Source organism: Anastrepha obliqua, chromosome 3, assembly GCF_027943255.1.
Source record: "Anastrepha obliqua isolate idAnaObli1 chromosome 3, idAnaObli1_1.0, whole genome shotgun sequence".
Taxonomy (NCBI): Eukaryota; Metazoa; Arthropoda; class Insecta; order Diptera; family Tephritidae; genus Anastrepha; species Anastrepha obliqua.
Window position 1 is genome coordinate 27,803,998 of NC_072894.1, and position 23,906 is coordinate 27,827,903.

Here is a 23,906-nt window from a genome sequence, read left to right on the forward strand (position 1 = left end):
AAAGGATTGGAACACAAAAACTAAAGCTCAAGGATTAGGATTTTTGAAATATGCAGACTTACATGGGAAGGATTAGGCCTTGCGCGTATTCCTTTAGTGTTAAAAATGATGTAAGCAATGCTACACATTTAATCATACTACTGTTAATTAGAAGTGGCAAACTATCGATAGCTTTCGCCAATTCTGGAAAGATTACCGAATGCTGGATTATCGAGACAGGAGTGCATTGACTAACCTACTGCGATTTTTGGTGTTGAAGCACCACACTTAGACAACGTGAAACGCTAGTACAAAAAGTGCCAGCTTGGCTGGCGATTCTTCCAAGATGGATTTCGTGAAGACCGTCCAAAATGGTTGTTGTGTCGGAAACCATTAATGGTGCGCCCTAATTTATAACGCAAGATCGTCAAGTGACACATCGCGAGATAAAGGTGTTCCTGAGTATTTTTATAGTGGGATCATCATAAATTTAATATTACATGAACACTTGGCCATCAAGCAGATTTATTCTCTTGGATATCGCATAATTTGACAATTGCCCAAAAAGGGGCTTGGTCTCAAGAAATATGGAAGAAATTTAGTCGCGGTGGTTTAAAGCACGTCTAGAACATCGTAAGAGATGACGAATCTTGGTCCATGCATTGAGCCGAAAACAAAACACGAGCCGACAGAGTCGGTGTTCCAAAAATATGAGCTTAACCCAACAAAATTTGTTCGCGAAAGAAGCGCCTCAAAGCAAATGGTCGCCTGTTTTTTCGGAAAATCTGGCCATGCCTGTATAACTAGAGAAGTTAGAACAGTCAATCTTGAGTGGAACACAATCATTTGCTTTGCCAGAAGTTTTTGGAGGACTAAAGAACACCAACAGCCGAAGACGAATCATCCTTCGCAAGACAATGCGAGCTCTCACATATCGGTTCAAACCAGCGAGTTTTTGAGCACTTAAAGGGTCGAATTAATGAGTCCTACGCCTTATAGCCCTGATTTTGGACCTAATGATTTCATTTTGTTCCCGAACATCAAAAATAAAATCCGAGGTCAACGATTTTCAATGCCTGAAGAAGCTGTTGAAGTCTTTAAACTGCGCGCTTTGGAGGCGGCCACTTCTGAATGGCTAAAGTGTTTGAAATTCGATATTTTGAAAAACAATAAAACTATTTCGTTATTACTTTACTTCGATTTCAATATTGGGAACAAAATATAAAATATACCTTCGTATCATCAGTTATTTTTAATGGTACCAAAAAATTTTTAAATTAAATTCTTATTTTGTTCGTCCTATTTTGTTTTTGTAGGCTGTACAAATGTTTTATTTTTTCCAAAGTTGTATATAGCAGATTAATCGTTTTAGCATTGAAATACAATGGCGAAACTTGTGCTGCAATTACATAACTCTGGTGCACTTGTTAAGGAACAAGAATAAGGTCGCTAAGATAAGGTTTCTGCTTTGAGTTTTCGTTTGCAAACCTTTTAGTAATGCTTGCTTTGTGATTATCAACTAATCAATAATTTAATATGTTTATATATAGAGTTGTCATGCTCATTTTTAGAGGATTTTACGATTAAAAAAGAGTTCCAGAATAAATGTGATTAACAAAGGAATATTCTGCCGAAATCCACCATAAAACCGGATTTAGGTAAATCTGTTCTTAAAACTGCTACACCCATTTTTAGGAGTGTGCCGTCTTAAAAAAATGTTCCCAAATAAACATTTTTACTGGTTGAGTATTCTACTGGAATTCGCAATGAAAAAAAAAACATAATCAAATATTTTTGACTAGTTTTGCGGTACAAATACCAGTCAGTGCCACAGATTTCAGTCGATGGTGCTAGACGTGCTTGGCTTAGTGGAATTGAATAATAAATTAATTCTTAATTCTTATGAAGTAATTGTAGTAGGAGTTACAACCGTGTGCCCTTTATGTGGCAAATATAAGCAAATTTAAGCAATCTAGATACTTGTGGTAGAGGACAACATCCCTTAGCCGCTCAATTCAAACATGTGGCAGCCAGCTGAGGTCGAATTTTTTGAGTAAATTTTATCTTTTTTATCTGATCAACTTCGGTGATGCTGATTTTAGAGTTAAAAAGCCAAAAGCGAAGTTCATCTTGCTTACTGTAATTGTTTTTATTTTTTCTTTACAAAAATTGTCTGCTAAATAATCATTTCGAAACTAAACTGGTGAGACGAATTACATGAACCTATTCTCATTTGTTTACCGAAAGTGCTTTGACAAATAGAAGTAACTACTAACCGGAGGAGGACACACAAAATTACAAGCATATAAAAAACAACACTCGTATTAGACCGAGTAAAAAATTTCCTTTCAAATATAATGGTATGAAAATTCATGAGCCTGAAGGTCAGTAATTGCTACGTTAAGCAAACTAAGTAGAGATGTATGTACTCGTTCGTTTATGTATGTATGTAAAAGGAAGTAAAAATGCTGATACCCGAAAAAGTGCGGAGAATGTTTATTTCCTGGCGTAAGGTAAGGAAAACTATATTTGCAAAAAGGCCTTATGAAGAATTCCCGCACAAGAATTTCTAAAACGAGAAGTTGAGTATGAAACATTCCACATGACAAATGCATAACGACCACAGTTGGCAGGGGGCTAGCGAACGAATATTAGACTGAAGTCATAAATGGCAAATTCTAGTCATATTAGGCTGCAACAAAAGCAGATGTTCTTTTATTTGGAACATATACATATGTATGTATGTACATTAGGGTGGCTCACTAGAGAAGAAGTTCTGGTTTTTCCACCGGAATTACATATATTTTTTATTTTATTTTATTTCAAGACTCACTAAAATATTTCGGAAAAACATGAAGACTTACGTGCGTTCGACCGATTTGGAAATAATTGTGGCAAAAAATTCCCGTCAATTGAAAGAAGACTTCAAACTCAAAAGATGTGGACGAAATTTTTTATTAACCAACGGAATCAACAGAACGGTGGCGTATTGAGTTTTTTGAAAAACAAATTAGGAAAATGAATGGATTGCTGGTAGCAAATAACTGAGTCTTTCTTGAACCTACATACATATCTTCAAAAAAAAAAAGTGCGTGTAGCGTAGTACACATAACAGAAGGGAAACTTTCAAGGCAGACAAAGAAAGCGGGAGAGACCCGAGAGAGAATGAGAGAGAGAGATAGATAGAAAGAATATACAGGGTTGGCCATATTAAACTGACCCATTGAGTAACCCTGTAACTTTTTACTGTAATTTGAAATCTAAGGTTTACGTCAACAAGCCAAAGACACTAGGCGCACTTAAGGCCAATATCCGACGGGAAATAGCCGCCATATCGGCCGAGACGCTGGCCAAAACTATGGAAAACGCCGAAAAACGGGCACATTACGCTATACGAGCTAAGGGCGACCACTTGCGCGATATCATATTCAAAAAGTGATGTAAACGAATCTCCTTGAACTAAATTAAATGTTTTTCACAATGAAACACAAAAAAATGTTTCTTTTTCCATATTTTTTTAATAATCACATGGGTCAGTTTAATATGGCCAACCCTGTATGTATATCTAAATAAATTCACAACATTTGCAGAGAATACAAATAGACAAAATTTGCAAAAAGCGGAGAAGGGTCGGCCTGTGTAGATAAACACCGGGCACAAACCGTGGCAACAATGCGCACTACTCCGAGAGTTTATCACCCGCACAAACGCAGCGATTCCAGAACCGCAGCAGCGGCACAAATTACCGCAAAAAAATACCAATAAATCCAACGCCGGAATGGATAGCACTTTATAGTATGCACAAGCACTAGCCAGGAAATGGAAATAAGCGCCAAAAAGTAGGCACAAAAAAAACGCCAAAGAAATTGGGACCAAAACAGTAGGCACCAAGGAAATATAACGCCAAAATGTAGGCACTGAAACAAGTGCCAAAAAGTAGGCAGTGTTATTTCTCACTACAAATTAGCAACCACAAGGAAAAACTCAGGAAAAATAGCCTAAAGTGTATCTAAGATATATATAAGGTGTAGCTCTTTCTCTTCTTTTCCCCTACGTTACTTCTTTTTTCTCTTTCACGGAACGAAAATGCCCAAAACGTTGCATGGCTTTGAAATTTTACTCTCCATTCTCGCTCGTCCATCAACGCCTAAGAAATTTCACTTCAAAAAAAATTAAAAGTCAGCTCAAAAATCTTATTAGTTTGATTGCCTTCATAAAACTTTTAAATCTTTCGAGTTTAAACTCTTCTCTTGTTTGAGGTGTTGCTTTTGGAAAAAATATGTTTAAAAACTGTTTTTATTTACAAAAAAAAGAACAGATTTTAAGAGTTATGTTCAAATCGGCCCTGGTCACGTAAATCTGAATATGTTGACGAAATATTTTGACGAAAGTCTTGAAAATATTTTATAATTTCGTTTGGAAAACAGTACCAATTTTTTATGTAGCCAAATGCACCTTAATCTACTTACGAGTGTACTTGTACAAGTATATGTTTATACATAAGCGCATTTTTCCCCATAGTTGTGTGAAAATTTCGTTAGTAAGCAAATTCAAAAATTTCTGCATGGCAAAGTTTTTATTATTTTTCTACATTTTGAGTATTGGAAGCATAAAATATCATTTTCATTGTATCTTGCTGTAAGTTCCCTTAGTTAGCCGTACTAACTCCTTAGTTCTCGTCTTTCACTACAACTACGCCATTTCTATAGTTTTTAGTCCCTAAATGCATACACAAGGTGGCGCAAAATTTATCATTCTATCGTAAGACTTATAAGTTTTGCAAATGGCGTTGTACGGGAATCATATTTGACACGTGTAAACTGGATAGCTGCAGCATATAAACATACCAGCAATGGAGTGCGACAAGGGGAAGATAAAGTCCTTAAAAATACTATTTTGTTTTAGTAAAAACTTAATAAAAAACAAAATTGATTGACGAATTTTTAATATTAATAAAGAAAGATTTTTACATTGGGTCTGGCAATAAGTTTCCGTTCCTTCTTAGTCAAAGTTTCGAAGTATTTAAACAATTAAATAATACATGAGATTATGTGAACTATATGTCATTGAAAACTACAACCTTACTCCATCTTCCAGGCAGCATACGGATTCCTCTAACGAAAAATTCGGGTTATTTTGACTTGATCCATTCATTGAGCCAGTTTGCGATGCTCTCGTAAGGGCTGACTGCATTGATCGGAACAGATGGTAATCCGAAGGTGCAACAATGTCTGGGAAATATGGCGGGTGCGACAAGATTTCCCGATCCAGTCCCTCTAAATATTTCTAGACCGATTTAGCAACGTATGGCCTGGCGTTGTCATGCAGCAAAATCAGTTTGCCCCATATCATTAATCATCTCCCGTCCATTTCGGGCCTCTTTATGCATTTGAGAACTCGATTTAAATGCATTAGCTGCAGTCGGTAAAGATCGCCAGTGATCATTTCAGATGGTTTAAGGAGTTCATAATAGATGACACCCTTCTGATCCCACCAGATGCTCAACATAACCTTTGAACCATGAATATTTTTTTTCGCTCTTGAAGGGCGTGGTTCGCCAGGCTGGCTCCAACATTTTGGACGCTTAGCATTAGCATAATAGATCAATTTTTCATCACCAGTGACGATGCAATGCAAAAAACTTTTTCTTTTCTGCCGTCAAGAAGAACCTCACACTTCAACAAACGTCTCTCGATATTCCTCTCCTTCAATTGATGTGGCATCCAGTACCTGCTTTCTGGACCATTCCCATTGCGTGCAAACGTTTACCGACTGTTGATCAGTCAACATCCAACGTCAAGAGTTCGACATATCGACATCCCTCTTCATTCTTTAATTGTTGTATTTGAGTACCTTCGAATTTTTTCGGTGCCCCTTCGCGGTCTTTATCACGCACCTCGAAATTGCTACTTTGGAAGCGTCGAAACCGCTTTTCACAAGTCGGATATGATGAAGCGCGATTACCGTAAATATTGATTAATATACGACACGTTTCAGCTGCGCTTTTCTTTAAGAGGCTTTAAGAGGTAATAATGAAGCATGACTTCTCGCAAATGCTGTGTTTTCGGGACGAACGTAGACCTTTTTGACGTCAGATAAAAAACGATATTTACGCTTCAAACGAATGTCAACTACTGCGATCGAGACCTTATATATACACCTTCAAATCAGCAATATATTACTAGAGCGAACACAAAAATTATATCTGTGGCGACACCTCTTTTACGAGGGTGGAAACTTTTTCTCATATTCAATAATTTTTTTTTTAACTGTAGCTTCCACTAGGATTTATCAATTTATGAAAATTGTGATTTAGAGTTGATTTCATTTTGATCAGAATTTTTTTTATAAATAAATGCGTACATAAATATTATAAAAAATCGTACGTTAAATAATAAACAATAAATCGTAAAAATAGGCGTGGTGCTTGTCTTTTTTTTATAAGTAGCTAACTCCTATAAAATTCCGTCTGTCCGCCTAATGTCATAAGTTATAATTCAAGAAAAAGTTTGGATACAAGGTAAATCCATTTTCCATTAACCATGCCCACCATCCCTAAATTTTTTCTTAATTTTGAGAATCAACGTAACTCATAAACTATGAAACAACGAAAGCAGTTTTCCCCAATATGAGTATTTATTTATTTATCAGCGGCCCGAACTGAATTCAGGACTCTCTTACTTGTTTTTTTATTAAAGTCGTAAAACGCTGAAATATTCGACACATTGCGTTAGAAAAAGAACACAAAAAGCTTCTCAAACTATTACCGCCTACACAAACAAATACATACATACATACACACATTTTCATGCGTACAAAAGGGAATCTTCTTATCTTACATAAAAATGTTCATTGTTTACCCGATTACGCATGCAGGAAAATATTGTATAATAGCAATAAAAAATATCCTGTTATGACACTTTCTGTGCGTGTTTTTATTATCATTTGTTGCTTTGGAGATTACGTCTACTATTTTGTGATTTTTCGTGTCGTTCCCTTGGAAATTTCAACTTTTATTGTATACTCATATGACAAATATGAGCCATGAGTGTGTGTGTGTGTGCGTATTCCTTTCTATATGTGTGTATGTGTATGGAAGCACCTAACGCGAAGAAAAAAGCTTAATAAGAGAAAACAAATTTCGAGTTCAAAACAGATCTGGTATAAAATGAGATAAACAAAAAAAAAGGAAGAGAGGCAAGCTTTGATGTTTGAGTTTTTATAAAATATTTCAATAAGAAGCCGTCACTAGTTGCCTTATTTGTGTTATTATACATAATAATTTCCAAACATATTTCATGTAAATAAGTAAATGAAAATAAAAATTTATTCCTCAAATATTCTCTATTTTTTTATTTGGTCCTGACAACCTACTGTCAGCGTCAAAAGAATGTGACCGCCAACTTTTGATCATTTTTGAATTTTTTTTAATTTCAAGTTTAAATTTTTGTTTGATGACTTTTTGGGTACTTTCTTCCATACAAAAAGCTGTTAAAAAGATGCGTTAAATGGTGCAAACAAAATTGTACGAAGTCCATGTGATTTTTGATCCACTTCAAGTTTGCAAATTTACTGTACTAAAATTCAATTTATCTAAGGCTTCTAAATAAAAAGTTTTAATTTTCATATATGTATGTATTTCGCGCAGTTTTTTGTAGTATAAACTATATTTTTGTATTATAATTACAGTAGCAGCAAACCAAAGTTGGACAGTTGGCGTGTTGTGCTTGAGCTGAATAAAATATTCGCTTTTTATACACAAAATGCCTCCAAAAGAGTTATCACTCGATGATCGCGGAAAAATCCTGCATCTCCACACAAAGGAGCAAAAATCTTATGCAGAGATAGCTAAGATTATAGGTAGAAGCAAAACCACTATTCAGACTGTCATTGGGCGATTCAAATCCGAAGGGCGCATTAAAAATAACAAAAGACCCGGCCAGCCACCTGCACTTTCTGATCATGACAGGCTATTGTGGGCCTGGTGGATCTGGTGGACAAGCATCCGTTTTGTAGCGCAGTGCAGGTTGCATCAGAGCTAGGTCGCAACATTGACACAGGACGTGCAGCCGGAAACAGGCCGTAGAGCGATAAAAACATATAACATTAGATCCTACACTCCTCGCAAAAAGCCGCACGTAAATTTAATAATTAATTGGAAGATGCGCTTAGAGTTTGCCAAAGCGTATGTGGACAAACCAATTGACTTCTGGCGGAAGGTCATCTTCTCAGATGAGTCGAAGTACAATATTTTTGGCTCAGACGGGGGTCTTCGCGTATGGAGGAGACCAGGAGAAGCCCTAAATCCAAAAAAATACCATAAAAACCGTAAAACACGACGGCAGAGGTATTATGGTTTGGGGCTGCATGGTTGTAGCAGGAGTCGGAAATTTGGAATTTATCGACAGAGTGATGGACCAATACGTGTATAGCGATATTTTGAAAAAAAATTTGAAGAGCTGCGCCGAGAAATCGGAAATATATTTCTATTTCGAATGCCTCCGATGGTAGCGCTGCACTACTTTCAGTTTGTATAAGAATTTTATTGTTATGTAAACCTTTATAAAATAAAATAAAATAAATAAAAAATATTTTCAGCAAGACAACGACCCTAAACACAACGCAATGAACACCAGGCTATACCTCGCGTACAACACTGCACACCTATCTTTTGGAGACGCCCTCACAGAGCCCGGATATTAATCCGATTGAACCCGTGTGTAATAAGCTGGAAAAAAATAAGAAAGCACACCCCATAAGTAATAAAAATCTCCTGCGGGAGGCATTGCACCAAGAGTGGTGCGCAATGGATCACAATTACATTGAAAAAGTGGTGATGTCCAGGCCAAATCGCCTCAGAGAGGTGATTAAGATGAAAGGTTATCGCACTAGATACTAAGTTAGAAGTTGTAATGAAAATAATGTTCCTTATAGTTAATAAATTTATATTATTTTGTAAGAGTACGTAGACTTTTGTTGACGCAGATATTCAAGTTCCTTTTGGTTTTAATTAATAATATTACATTAAGTTTGAAATCTTACTATTTTTATTTCATTATTTAAAAGAACATATATTGTTTTATTAGCCTACATCAAAGTTTTTTAAATTTAGCAAAAATTTGGCCAAGTTACAGGGGATTTGTGCAAATATAACAAGAGTACGGTGATTTAAGTGGCACACTGTATATAAATGCCCGTCAATACAATGAAGGCGGTGTAGACTTTTTCTACCTACTGCAGGACATTCACAAAGAGTGTCTTCTGAATTTTCAGTGTTCCTTTCACAGAATTGACAGATGAGCGTCACAGAGACAACAATTCTGTTGAAGTGATATCTCAGGCTACAGTGGTCTAGAATGTAACCAATTAAAAGGTTCAGGAACAATTAAATGTTTGCATGTTTGCACATTTTTTTCCTTTTCTTCCTTTTGCAAGTCCACGGAAAGGCTCAGGAACAGTTAAAGGCATGTTTGTACATGTTTTTTTTTTTCATTTCCCTCATATCCAGGAACCTTACCCAACCTACTAATACTGTGCTGAAGTTTCCTAACGTGATAAGAAGATTCAGTCAGTCATTTACCATTTTTGAGGTGATTACAGTTGATAGAAGGACTTGCAAAGCCGCCTGACTATCTGCAAGTACGTAAGAGTGGATTTCTCTCAGCTTCCTAGGACATTCCCTCACACATATCTCCATGTCATTGCTGCCTGGAAGATTGTTGCACAAAACCCATTGGGTTGGTTTTTTTATTTCTTTTGGGCCCATTGATTTCATCATCCTTTTTAAGATCTTTTAATTTCGACCCATCAGTAAACCATATCTGGAAGCCAGATTTGAAGTTGACACAATTATTATAAAATTTTCTTTTTTTTACAGCTATTTTGGAACACTGACAACTGGCCTAGTGAGATATGGCACATTAAGGCATCTATCGGTAAACATGCAGCACATTTTACTTCTCCTAATATATGGAAATATTGTAAATTTCAATGATTTGTCTTGTTTTATTAAGGGGTCCGGTGGTCTAGAATTTTCAAAAAATCGATTGTTTTATTTCGATATTTCGAGAGTATAGGCTTTCAAGAATATACTGTAAAATTTTTAGAAGGATATTCCCAGTATTTTCGATTCTACAGCCGTTTTAACAGGTAGAGTCAGATTCGTCACACGACAGCATCAATGGAAAATCGCAACTTTCCAAACTTTAAACTCAATTATCTCAAAACTACTTTTTTCGGCCTGGTGTTGTTTTGTCAAAAAAAAAAAATATTCAACCGAATCGTCTGTATGTATTTTTGTATGCAAAAGAAGTTGGATTAAAAACCTGTTTTTCATTTTTTTATTGTAAAAAAATTCATGAAAATACCCTAAATTTTCCTAGATCACCGCCACAAAAAAAATCTGCTTCTGAAAAACCACCTGCTGTGTAAACACATATTTTTACTTTACACATTTACTGCTTAAATTTCGGCAGCCCAACTACAATAGTAAAACATGTATACATACAGTTGCGGTCAGAATCTTAGCAGGCTTATAGCTTATTATATTTAAGTGGCCACGTCATCCACAGTAAAGTCCAGAAGAAAAAATTGCACACCCGAGAAACGCGCCCTCATAAAAAAATTGATTGCTGATGGAAAAACTTATGTGGAAGTGTGAAATATCATTGGTTGCTCACCAACAATGGTACGTAATGCCAAAGTACAAATCAAGTGGTAAAAAGCGTGGAAGAAAGCTAGCAATGTCGACAAGAGAAGTTCAGTCTATCGTCAGATATTGAAAGCAGTTTCCATTTGCGGCTGCTACTGAGATAAAAGATGCCTTAAAAGTGTTTCCGAGTGTTGAGACTATTCTTCGGCGTTTGCGAGAGCACGACCTGGGTGCCCACAGTCCAAGAAAAGTACCGTTGGTAACAAAAACGCATGTAGAAAACAGGCTTCGATTCGCCAAAGAACATATAAATTGGTCTTCGACCAAATGGCGCAACATTTTATGGTCGGACGAGTCGAAGATTGTCTTGTATAGTGGAAAGGGATCGCACCAATATGTAAGACGACCACCTCACACCGAATACCAGCCGTGGTATACAACAAAAACAATAAAGAATGGTGGTTCTAACATTATCGTCTAGGCATGCTTTTCTTGGCTAGGCGTTGGACCGATTCATTGGGATAAGGAAATAATGGCTGGCGCTTCACATGTTGATATACTCAAGGACATCATGCTACCATATGCCAGAGACGAAATGCTGCTTGTTTGGACGTTCCAGCAAGACAACGACCCCAAACATACGTGCAAAGTTGCTAAAAGATGGTCTGAGGAGAGTCAGATCAACGTAATAGAATGGCCGCCACAATCTCCAGACATAAACCCCATTGAAAATTTGTGGATTGATGTCAAAGTTGTAGTAGCCCAACGCAAGCCAACATCTAATATGCAACTATGGGAAGCTGTAAAGAGCGCATGGGAGTCGATTTCGATTAAAAATGCCCAAAACTTGTTGACTCAATGCAACGCCATTGTGCTGCAATTCTAAAGAATAAGGGTCATGCAACAAAATACTAATTTAAACACTTAACAAAACCTCATGTAAAAATAAAAATAAAATCACCATCATATAAAAGATTTGTCAACATTTTTCTTACAATTTGTTACACTACTAAGTTTTTGGCTGCTCTAAATTCGCTGCAGTTTTTCTAAATACAATTTTACCTTACTGAAATAAGATAAAAAAAATAAAATAAATAATTGGCGCGTACACTTCTGTTAGGTGTTTGGGCGAGCTCCTCCTCCTATTTGTGGTGTGCGTGTTGATGTTGTTCCACAAATGGAGGGACCTAGAGTTTCAAGCCGACTCCGAACGGCAGATATTTTTATGAGGAGCTTTTTCATGGCAGAAATACACTCGGAGGTTTGCCATTGCCTGCCGAGGGGCGACCGCTATTAGAAAAATGTTTTTTTTTTTTATAATAAGATAAACGTTGGATTTGTTTGGGATTTGTTTTGTTTCACATTTGGGCTATAAGAGGGAAAAATATGTGCACTACTAAGATTTTCATCGCAGCTGTATGTATGTATGTTTGTATGTAAAATATACGAGTATAAAAGAAAAAGGATGTTCCATATTTCATATTTTGGATACTGCATTTATACGTATGCATGTACATATGTATTTACGTACATACATACATATATCCTTAGTAATCAAAATTTTATGTAAATTCGGCGTATTCTTGTTATGCAACCTATCAAACGCCTATGTGTATGTATGCACTTCGACGTGTGCGATAATAAAGACAAAACCAAACAAAACATAAACGGGGACATATACAGAAATACATACCTACAAATATGGTCATATGCATAGGAAAGCTTATTGGTATGTATGCAAATGATATAGTTTACGCTATTAGGGGCATCATTTTGGTCTGTCTATAGAATTTGGCATAATTTGGGATTTTAGGTTACGAAAAAAAAAATTTTAATAAGATGTGTGCCATAATGAAAAGTGTGTCCTGTTTTATTGTTTATTACGAAATTGGGACTAGAACGCAAAAAATATGTACAGGCATAAAAGTAGAATACTCAAACACGTAATAGAAAAAAGTTCACTGTTGTGCACTTTTCATGATTTTATTATTTTTTTTTTTCATAGCGAAAAATTAAAAAAAAATTAAATTTCACAACAACCGACGCAACCGGTTGGAATTTGGAATATACCTAAATACATACATAAAATACATAAACAAGGATCATTGTAAAAAATTCCTTATAGATTGACGCCAGTTATTAATTTTTTTTGTAAAACGAGCGTCGCCACTAACAACTACAAAGGGATTATCTCTTACTAGGAGCCACAGTAGCCAAATGGGTTGATGGTTGAGTAGCATTTGGAAGTGCATGGGTTCAAAACCCCGGCCACGTAACAGAAAATTATAGAAAAAGCTTTCGCTTCTCGGTAGGCAATTGTAGGTAAATCTCCGACCATTTCTGCTATGACAACAGCTCCGAAAAAAAACAAAGTCTGCCGTTCGGAGGCAGCATAAATCTCCATCTGATCTCCATCAGCAAATCTTACGCAGAGATAGCTAAGATTATCGGTAGAAGCAAATGCACTATTCAGATTGTCATTGGACGATTCAAATACGAAGGGCGCATTAAAAATAACGTGCCGATCGTGACAGGCGCACATTAAAGCGTCTGGTGGACAAGCATCCGTTTTGTAGCGCAGTGCAGGTGGCGTCAGAGCTAGGTCGCAACATTGACACAGGACGTGCACCCGGAAACAGTTCGTAGAGCGATAAAAACATATAACATTAGATCCTACACTCCTCGCAAAAAGCCGCACGTAAATTTAATAATTAATAGGAGGATGCGCTTAGAGTTTGCCAAAGCGTATGTGGACAAACCAATTGACTTTTGGCGGAAAGTCATCTTCTCAGATGAGTTGAAGTACAATATTTTTGGCTCAGACGGGCGTCTTCGCGTATGGAGGAGACTAGGAGAAGCCCTAAATCCAAAAAATACCATAAAAACCGTAAAACACGGCGGCGGAGGTAACATGGATTGGGGCTGCATGGCTGCAGCAGGAGTCGGAAATTTGGAATTTATCGACAGCTCCGAAAAAAAAAACAAAGTCTGCCTAAATCTCCATCTGTGGAAAAATATCAAGACGCACGTCACAAATAGGAAGAAGTGGTCAGTTGAACACTCAATACACGAAACGAAAGAATAGCATCAAACTCGCTTAAAAACCAGGGTCGTTCCAAAATTTGTCTTCGCTTTTCGTGGTATGGTCAAAAAAGAATTTCTCTTACCCACTCGAACTTTTAATAAGGACTATTATATTCGAGTATTAAACATTTTTAAGTAGTAGCCGAATGGATTGGAGCGTGACTATCATGCAGAATTCAGAGTACGTTGCTTCGAATCTTCGTGAAACACCATCAACACACACGCCACAAATAGGAGGAGGAGCTCGGCCATACACTTCAAAAGGGTGTAGACGTCAATTGTATATACAGTTTGTCAAGAATATCTTTGCATAGTGAAGAAAAATTTTAAATTTTAGCTTTGATCGAGAATTCCAACAACAAATAAAAAAGCAAACAAAAAAATTATACACACATTCCATTACTGACTATTAGGCGCCAACAGTTATTAAATAAACACACACATTACAAAAAAAGATGTTTACTCTATTTAAAAAGTGTCAAAAAAAACTTTGCATAACTGATGGAAACAACAGGTCAGTGATTGAAAAATACCTAAGAACGATACCAAATCTCAGTGATTCTTCACTGTATTTTCCCATCTTGAAATATTACGTGCGATATGCATCTTATTCACGTCATCGAACAAATTCTCGATGGGGTTGATGTTAACACTTGATGATGACCAATCAAAAACAGTGATTGAATTATCATTCAAAATCTTGGTAGCAATTCAGGTGATATGCTCTGGATCACTGATCTGTTGTTGAGAGATGTTGAAGAAATTCAGCCGCGCTGGTTCTAGGACATCGCAACAGGTGACGAAAGATGATTCTATACATATGAGTCGGAAACAAGTCAGCAATCGAAAGTGTGGGTGTTCCAAAATGAGCTTTTAATCCAACAAAAGTTGTTCGCGGCAGAAGCACTTCAAAGTAAATGGTAGCCTGTTTTTGTCGGAAAATATGGTCATGCCGCAACTGTACAACTAGAAAAACTTAAAACAGTAAATTTTGAGTGGTACACAAGCATTTGCTTGCCAGAAGTCGTGGGATAATTCGGGAAAACCAATAGCCGAAGACAAATCACTATTCACAAGACAATGCGAGCTGTCACTCATCGGTTCACACAAGCGAGTTTTCGAGCACTCAAAAGGTCGAATTAATGAGCCAGGCGCCTAACAGCCCTTATTCGGCACCTAAAATGTGAGGTCAATGTGCGTCAAGCGTTTAAACAGCCCGTTTTGGTGGTGTCCCCTTCTGAGTGGCAAAAGTGCTTTGAAAATTGGTTCAAGCGAATTGAGAAGTGAAATATTAAAAAAAAACAATAAAATCAGTTTCATTATTAAAGAAAAAATAACAGGCAACTCGCGTATATTGGTTAGAAGAACTTAGGGTCGAATGCTATTATTTTGGGGCGATGCACGTGTTTCCTACCTTCTGATCTCATCACTCTATTTATTTTTGTGGCATCACTAAAAAAATATATCGACATTAACTATGAGTATATGAACTCGAGCTAATTCTGTTATTTGTTTTATTCATGGAAACAGTGGTGCTACCTTTCGTCTTTAAGCGATTTAATTATTAGACCTTTTTGGTTTGGACTACAGTATTTGAATAACTGAAATATTATATTAAAAGTTGGTGCTTAATGTTATTATACATACTTTCAATAATCTCGTATAAAAAACGAATATGAAATTAATGTTTTGATATTGAAATATGTATATTCTGTCAAAAAAATATCGGGAATTGTTCATTTAAAAAGCGCGCGTTACACAAATGTATGTCTAAGTTTTTTTTGCTGGAATATTGGTAAAACTTTCCTCTATAGTGTCGCAGAGTTTGAGCGTGATCTGTCAATTAGCCTGTTTTTTGGCATTTAATTATATCAGTCAACCGCAGGAGTTAAGTTTTGAACGGGATTTCGTGTGCCGAACCATTGAAAATGTTGCAGAAAGCCTATCGCGAATGTGCTTTATCGATAACGCGGGTATACGAGTGGCATAAGGCTATTGCAGAGGGCCTAGAAGTCGTGGAAAATTTGCCCCGATCTGGTCGCCCGTCAACGTCTGCAACGGATGAAAATATCAACCAAGTCAAGGAAATGGTGGTGGAAAACCATTATTTATGTTTGAGGGAGGTAGCTCGTGACCTTAGCGTGTCACACGAATCAATTCGCAACATTTTACACCATTAATTGGGCATGAGACGCGTGACTGCTCGACTCGTTCCAAGAGAGTTGAATTTCTTTCAAAAAATTCATCGGACGAAGGTGGCTGAAGACATGCGTGGGCAAGTGAATTCGGTATATCCAGCGCATCATAACAGGAGATGAGACGTGGGTATATGAGTTTGACATGCAAACCAGTCAACAGTCAACAGGCGGCTGAATGACGGTATTCACATGAGCCGAAACCACGTCCAAGTCGGTCAAAAGTGAAAGTCATGCTACTCGTTTTCTTTGATTATCGCGGTGTTGTACACTCAGCATTCGTTCCAAATTGTTCTACGGTAAATAAAGAATATTATTTGGAAGTTATGTGACGTTTAAGAGAGAATGTGCGTAGGAAACGGCTCAATTTGTGGAAAGAAAGTCACGGGTTTTGCACCATGATAACGCACCGTCCCACAAGGCTCATATTGTGAACACTTTTTTGTCCAAAAACTCGACAAATATCATCGAACAATCACCGTATTCTCCGGATATAGCCCCCTGTGACTTTTTCCGCGGACACCGCTTTGAGTCGATAGAGAGAATTCGCTGAAGGAGATGTAGAATATCTCTTTAAACGCGTTTAAAAGGTGCTTTGAAGACTAGACTAATCGTTGGCATATATGTATGACTTCGATTGGAGCCTGTTTTGAAGGCGACAATATACATTTTGATGATTAAGCAATTATTTTGCGTTTTATTGAACGATTCCCGGTACTTGTGTGACAGAACATACATGAAAATACACTTAAAAAGTGTCGAATGTAATTTTATAAAAAAAGAATTACAACATCAAAAAATAATAAATAATATAATAACATTTTTCAAGGGTCATGAAAAAATATGTCCGGCACTAATAACCTATTCACGCGTTCCTTTAAGCCCACTCACCAAACACCTACCTCCCCCCTTTGACGTCAACCCGTCGAAACAGCACGCTTCGTGGGCCTACCGTTGGATGAGGTTTTTCACGACGACGACTGGTGACTTCACCGTATCTTGATGAACTACTACAATAGCAACAACAACAACAGTATATTGACTCTAGTAAGTTGTCTACAACTGTACATATGCATATACATATGGTTATCTAAGCTACATATGTGTGTGTACAACAAGTGTTCAATTGTGAGTGTAATTTTTTTGTAATTAAATGTGTTTATGTATATGTAGATGTAAATATGTAGTGTCTGTGTTACCTTTATCTTGTGTTTTATCATTATTTGCAGTTTCTTGGGCTAAAAAGAAATGAAAAAGAAAAAGCATAAGTAAATATAAATAAACAACTTTTGCAAATAAAATTTATTCAAGTAAATTTTTGGGCAAAAAAAATTATTTTAACAAAAATGAATGGTTTAAATTAATATAAAAATCTTCTTTTTTTCAAAAACCTTGTAATTTTAGTAAATATAATAATTGTGAGAACAAATTTTGCAATAATACCAACTTCCTGTAAGAAGAACAAAACTGTGCTAGAGAACAAAACTTAAACGCAAATTATTATTCAAGTAGCACAAATAAGAAAAATAGGGAAATACGAAATTAGTAGGGAAATATGAAAAGTAAATCAGCACTACAGAAGAGAACAACGATGATTGGAAGTTCGTTAATTAGACTCACCAAGGCGGAAGTTTGGCTTTTCAAAAGTACAAAGTACGCAATAACGAAGTAAAAGCGGGAAGCGCACAGCAATAACAAGGATGGGCGAGACGACAAAAGCAAATCTGAGTGCGTAACTGCTTATTAGTTGGCGGGGCGGGAGTGCATAATATTAAACATTTCAGGCTGCTTGTATAGTAGTACGACTTTGTTACGAGTACAAAGCCAACACCCATATAAATGTACGTAGGTGGTCCGTGCTCCTTTGACTTGGCATAGCTGTGCACTGCACAGTCTCACTTTTGCAACCAAATGATGAAAATTATAGTGCGAAAATTAAAATATTATAATTTTTGAAGTAATACAATTTTTTTAATCGAAATTATCGAATTTTAAAAGTCTCGTATTTTTGTGGCAAAACTATTTTTGAAAATATTGTATTTTCTCTTTGTTTCACAAATCTTTGAAAAATTTAAATTTAAGTTTTTTCTGTGGTGAATACAAATTCTAAATTTATACTTTTTTTCTAAAACTGCTATTTTTGAAATATAAAATTTTTGTTTTCAGACCACAAACGATGAAAATTATTGTGTGAAAATTTAAGAATTACAATTTTTGAAGTAATACAATTTTTTTAAACGAAAATATCGAATTTTAAAAATTTCGTATTTTTGTGGCAAACATATTTTTGAAAATATATGTTATTGTATATTTTCTTTGTATCAGATATATGTAAATTTTAAAGTTCGCTTTTTCTAAAACTGCTCTTTTCGCAGTATAAAATTTTGGTTTACAGACCATATTCTATTGTATTTTAAAGGTTTGTAATGCGACAAAATTAGTTTAAATAAAAAAAGTTTATAATTATATCAAAGCGCACATCCTTAAACATTCACATCCTTACTTGTTTAATTTTTTTTGGTGCCACAAAAATTTTCGGAAGCTAAAATATAAATTTTTTTGTAATAGATTAGGAACTATTTGCATTTTGTGGTCTTTGGAGGTGTGCCGCCGAGGCCGCGGCGGCCATTTGGCCGATATTTTGTTCCCTACGTGATTGAGCCATACCAATATTATCATAATAAAGAGATATGACAATAATTTCTTAAGAAAAATTCTTTTTGATTCAAAATCAACACCGGCCCTTGAAACTTAACCACCCTATATAATTTTTCGAAATCGAACATTTAATTTTTTCTTTCACAAAAATTTGCGAAATTTTAAATTTAAGTTGTCTTATATAACACGGTTTAGAAAATACAGGAGGTGTGGCCAACATCAGACCGTTAATCGGCTCTAAGCGATTTTGAAAAAATGATCTGATTTGCTGACGTAACAGGGGTTGCGAAAGCGGTTTGTTAAAAGATCCTCCAAATCACGAAAATGAAATAGGGGTTTTTGGAAAGCATCACCTTCCGGCTTCTAAAGGGTTTTCCAATAAGAGGTGTTAATGGCGGTCTTTTTCCGTAAAAGATCAATGGTTTCGTTGCTTATATGGCACTTAGCGCCGTCTTGTTGAAAATAAACGTTGTCCAGATCAATACCATCCAATTCCGGCCATACAAAATCGTTAATCATCTCTCGATAGCGCAATCCATTCACCGTAACTGTTGCTCCAGCTTCATTTTCGAAAAAGTAAGGTCCAATGACTCCGCCGGACCATAAACCACACCAAACAGTCACACGCAGGAAGAATAGAGAGGCTTTTCAACAATAACTCTTGGATTTTCTGAGCCCCAGATCAGAAAATTTTGCTTGTTGACGAAACCACCGAGGTGGAAATGGGCCTCAACACTCAAGATGATTTTGGAATTGATGGAATTCCGGATGAAATTCCATTTTCATGCATTTCAACGACCCAATCAGCAAATACACGACGTCGTTGATGATCGACCGGCTTGAGTTCTTGTGTTAACTGGACTTTGTAAGCCTTAAGACCCAAATCTTTATGTAAAATACGGTGTAATGACGTTTGGGGAATGCCTAATTCCAAAGAACGACGAGGAATGGACAAACCTGGGGTTTTTTCAACACTTTCGGCTACAACAGCAATATTTTCGATTTTCGGTTGTTCTTGAGCGACGTGCACGGGTTTTATTCTTCACATCACTAACTTGTTCCAACAGCTCGAATTTTTTCACCAATTTCTGTATTGCGGTCCGACAAGGAGCTTCAAGATGACCCAAAAAATTTCGAGTTTTACGACCCGTTTTTGCCAAATTGTCACCATTTTTATAGTGAATTTTAATAATTTCAGTGCGTTGTTTAAGCAGCTATTGTTCCATTTTTAATAATGGCGTAGTTTCTACTTGTGTCAAATATCAAAAAACGACAGCTTCAAAAGTAACATCTACCGAAATAGCGGGCTATTCAAAATAACACCTGTTATTGGAAAACCTTTTATATAACGCAGGTTGCATTCAACTAACCTCCCTTTACACATTTTGTTTTCATTTCATTCGGCTCTCCTCTATCAGATCTCCTATGACGTAGTAGGCAAAGTTAGTCACACAATTTTACTTCGGGTTTTGTAATCTATCATCCTTGCCATATACATTCATTCCATATAACTTAAAACTTAGGTTTTTCTGTATCAAATTGTTTTTAGATTTCGAATTTTAGTTCTGGTGTATCATAAAATTTTTCGAATCATAAAAATTTCTTTCGATCATACAAATTTTCAAAAATTAAAATTTTTGGTTTTTATACCAAAAAATCTTAAAATTACTATAACGTACATTATTGCCAACTTTGTTTAAATAATATGAATATATATGTGAATTGTTTCAATTAAAAATTTGACTGAAAAAAATTTATATTTATTATTACTTTTTTAAATATTTTAGTGTAATAAATGTGTAATGCTACAACACCTAGCAACGTGAAGTAAGTGAAATGGCTTAACAGTAGTCAGCAATAGTCAATGGTAGCTAGGAAGAGTTGCTAGCAGTCAGACAAAGTCAAGAGTACGAGAGTAGGCAGTCGTAAGCTATTATTAGTCGTTTACTGTCTCGTTTGTAAATCTTTGTATTTTTACCTTTTATAAATATAACATAAATTCGTCAGCAACGTCACACGGCACTTTCCAGAAAAAAGTAATATAAATAAGCTAATAAAACTTGAAAGTAACTTTCCACATTGATTTTCTTACTAGGAATTGCAGTCAAACCATGGAGGTCTCATTTCCAAATTTAATTGTTTTAAAATGGGAAATTTTTTCCTTAAACTATTTTTCAGATATCCAAAATCAAAAATTTTTGGCTGTAACATGGGTAAAAAAGCACTTTCTTGCCACGCCTTTTTTGTCCTACCTTACGGACGAAACACAAAAGTAGTAGTAGACTCTAAGTTCATAAAGAAGCGTTTTCTAAAATGCAAATCATGAAACTTGTTTTAGAATTTGATGCCAATCCAACATAATTTCCCGTTATTTGTTATATGTGAACATAATATTCCGTTTGCAATATTTTCTACAGCAAAGTCACACTGTCCGCTTTTCTTGTACAATTTAGAAGTCATTAGCAAAAATCGCTCTCAATTTCGTGCTGCAGTTCAGCAACTGGCATTAGCTCCGCAAATGCATTCTGCTTGTTCGCAGTGTTGATTAGAATTGCTGTAGCGTAAAATTTAGGTTATCAGGACAGCGTTTACGTAGCTAATAAACTAGGCAACCAAGAAAACCGAACACAAAAAGTCGTGCAATTTTCCCGAGTAGTTATGAAGATTATTTTATTATTCGATTCTTTATTAGTGCACTATTATACTTATAAATGAATTAATATACTACTTGAAAGCAGCGATTAACTTAAGAGTTGCCACTAAATGAATTTGGATAGCGATTAGCTCACGAGTCATGGATGTACATTTTTCTTCAACAATTTGAATTTTGTTTGCGCTCTGCCCGCAATGTTTAGAAAAAATCAAATTCTTTTACCACAATTTCAAGCCTCTTCATCCCAATTTTTGAAACAATTTGGAGCACGTATAGGCCATTGAATTTTGTCAGAGTAAAGTGCACGGTTGAAGTGGCTCGAAAATCTTGTGCATTTTCTCTATTCAAGCATTCGTTACATAAACAAGGTGAAGTCCAAAATACACAAGACTGAGCTAAAATAGAAAAGACTGGAACGTTGCTCTGATAACTTCTAATTTATTTATTCAAAATAGTCCCCTCTGGCCTCGATACACTGTTTTGCGCGATCTAAAAGCTTTTCGAAAGATTGTTTCAGTTCATTGACCGGAATGTCCTTCAAGAAGTCGGTACAAGACTTTCGGCTGGCCTCTACAGACGCAAAACGATTTCCTGTCATGGCCAAATGCAATTGTCCGAATAGGTAGAAGTCACAGGGAGCCATATCAGGCGAATATGGTGAGTGATTGATGGTTCAAACGCGATTTCTAGTCAAAAAAATCAGTCACAAGAGTGGATCGATCAGATGGTGCATTATCATGCAATAAGCGCCAGCTTCCTCTTCGCGGTATTTAGGGCGAGTTCGACGAATGTGATGCAACAAACGCTTCAAAACGCCAAGATAGAAAAGTGAGTTCATGGTTTGACCCATTGGCACGAACTCCTTGTTGGCAATTCTCTTGGAATCGTAAAAACAAAATGAGCATCGACTTGATTTTTTATTCCTCCAAACGCGAGTTTTTAGATGGTGGCTCGTCTGGGGCCTCCCATTTGGCACTTTGACGATTAGTTTCAGGTTCATGTTAGAAACACCACGTTTCATCACCAGTTACAATAACGTTAAGGAAGTTCTCGTCTTTTCTCGCCTCTTTAATGCGGTCTTTCGAATGTTGAATTCTGAGCAATTTTTGGTCCTCTGTTAACTTGTGCGGAATGAAACGTGCACAGACCTTTCGTAAGCCCAAATGAACAGTTAAAATGCGATAAATCGATGTTCGGAGATACTCAACTCCGATTCCATGAATTTCAATGATGATTTCGGTTCATTTTTGATAAATTTACCAACAATTTCGATGGAGTTTTCGGTGACTAATGATTTTGGGCGGCCCGTATATGCATTGTCATTTATTTGTATGTCCTCACAGCCATCTCTGAAACGTGTAAACCACTCATGAACTCTGGCACGAGATAGACAATCATAGCCATAAACTTTTTTCATCAATTCAAATGTTTCGCTAAACGTTTTATCGATTTTAAAATTAAAATTTGATATTAGCTCTTTGTTCAAAACTCATTTTGTACCGATGACGCAAAGATACTGACACTTTAGACGGAAGAACTTCGCTTCCACTGAACCGAATGTTACCAAGCTTTCACTGGAAGTCAGCTAGGGATGTATCTTCCAACGCACTAACACATTAAAAACATGGCACCATCGAAAACATTTTTATGACGACAGTCTTGTTTATTTTGGACGTCTCCTTGTATTTTAATTGCCGTATAAATTCCAGTCACAAACTGTATTTTCTTAATGTAGCTGGGGAGTAATGATTCCTCTGCGAATGAAATAACTCACAAGCACAAATTACAGGAATCGTAATTATTATTTATTGAATTAATTATTTCCTAGTAATGCAATTTTTTTCGCCAAATGAATAGAGAATTTAATAAATTTTTTCAAACTGTTGAATGGAGTTCAGAAATATATTTTTTGCTTCTAATTCTATTTACAATTCCTCATAGTATTTAAAAAGAAATCGAAAAAAGTGTTAAATAATTTGCTGACTGATCAATTGAAAGAATAAAAATTGTTCGATAAAGTCGAATTTCATGTTGCCGTCGTAGACGAGGACCTGCTTTAACCAAATGGATGGAATTGCCAGAAAAAAATAATATTTTCAATTTCTTTCAATATATCGGAAAAAAAATTAATTAATACATTTAAAAAAAATATTATTTGTAAAAAAATGTTACTTTTCAGAACACAGAACTCTACTGAAATAAATTCGTGGCAATTGATAACATTTTATTTCATAAATAAAAAAAGACAGTTTGAAAAACTGCAATCTTTACATTTTTTATTTGATTAACTAGAATTATTTTATTTAAATTCTTTCAATATATCATATACAGTAGAATATATAAAAACCTGAAACCAGATAAACTTATTTGTTATAAAAAACTGTTGCTTTCTATTTCATCGCACACTACTGTATGTACGCACTTGAGAACTAACTAAATTTAGAAAAGCACACGGGAGTCAATTAGTTTTCTCTTCAGTAAAAATGTATTACATTTTTATTCCTTATTTTAACTATTCTCATCTACTTGATGCTGTGAACCAGCAAAACCTTTTTTGCTTCGCCTGAAATAATTCAGCTTTAACTCAAATCTGTGCTGCTCACACGCACAGTAAGGATTTATTGTGATGCTCATAAGTTAAGTAAGCGAAGTAAAGAAGCGCTTTAATGCTTCGCTGAATCATCAC

At 35.8% G+C, this 23,906-nt stretch overlaps 1 protein-coding gene across 1 annotated transcript in view; it reads right to left on the reverse strand.

Moving 5' to 3' along the window:
- LOC129240064 (cyclin-dependent kinase 14) overlaps nt 1-23,906 on the reverse strand; it is a 288,617-nt gene that overhangs the window by 109,827 nt on the left and 154,884 nt on the right. Inside the window, exon 3 of the mRNA XM_054875532.1 lies at nt 17,109-17,147. Within this exon, the coding sequence (XP_054731507.1) occupies nt 17,109-17,147 (39 nt within the window). The remainder of the gene's footprint in view (nt 1-17,108; nt 17,148-23,906) is intronic.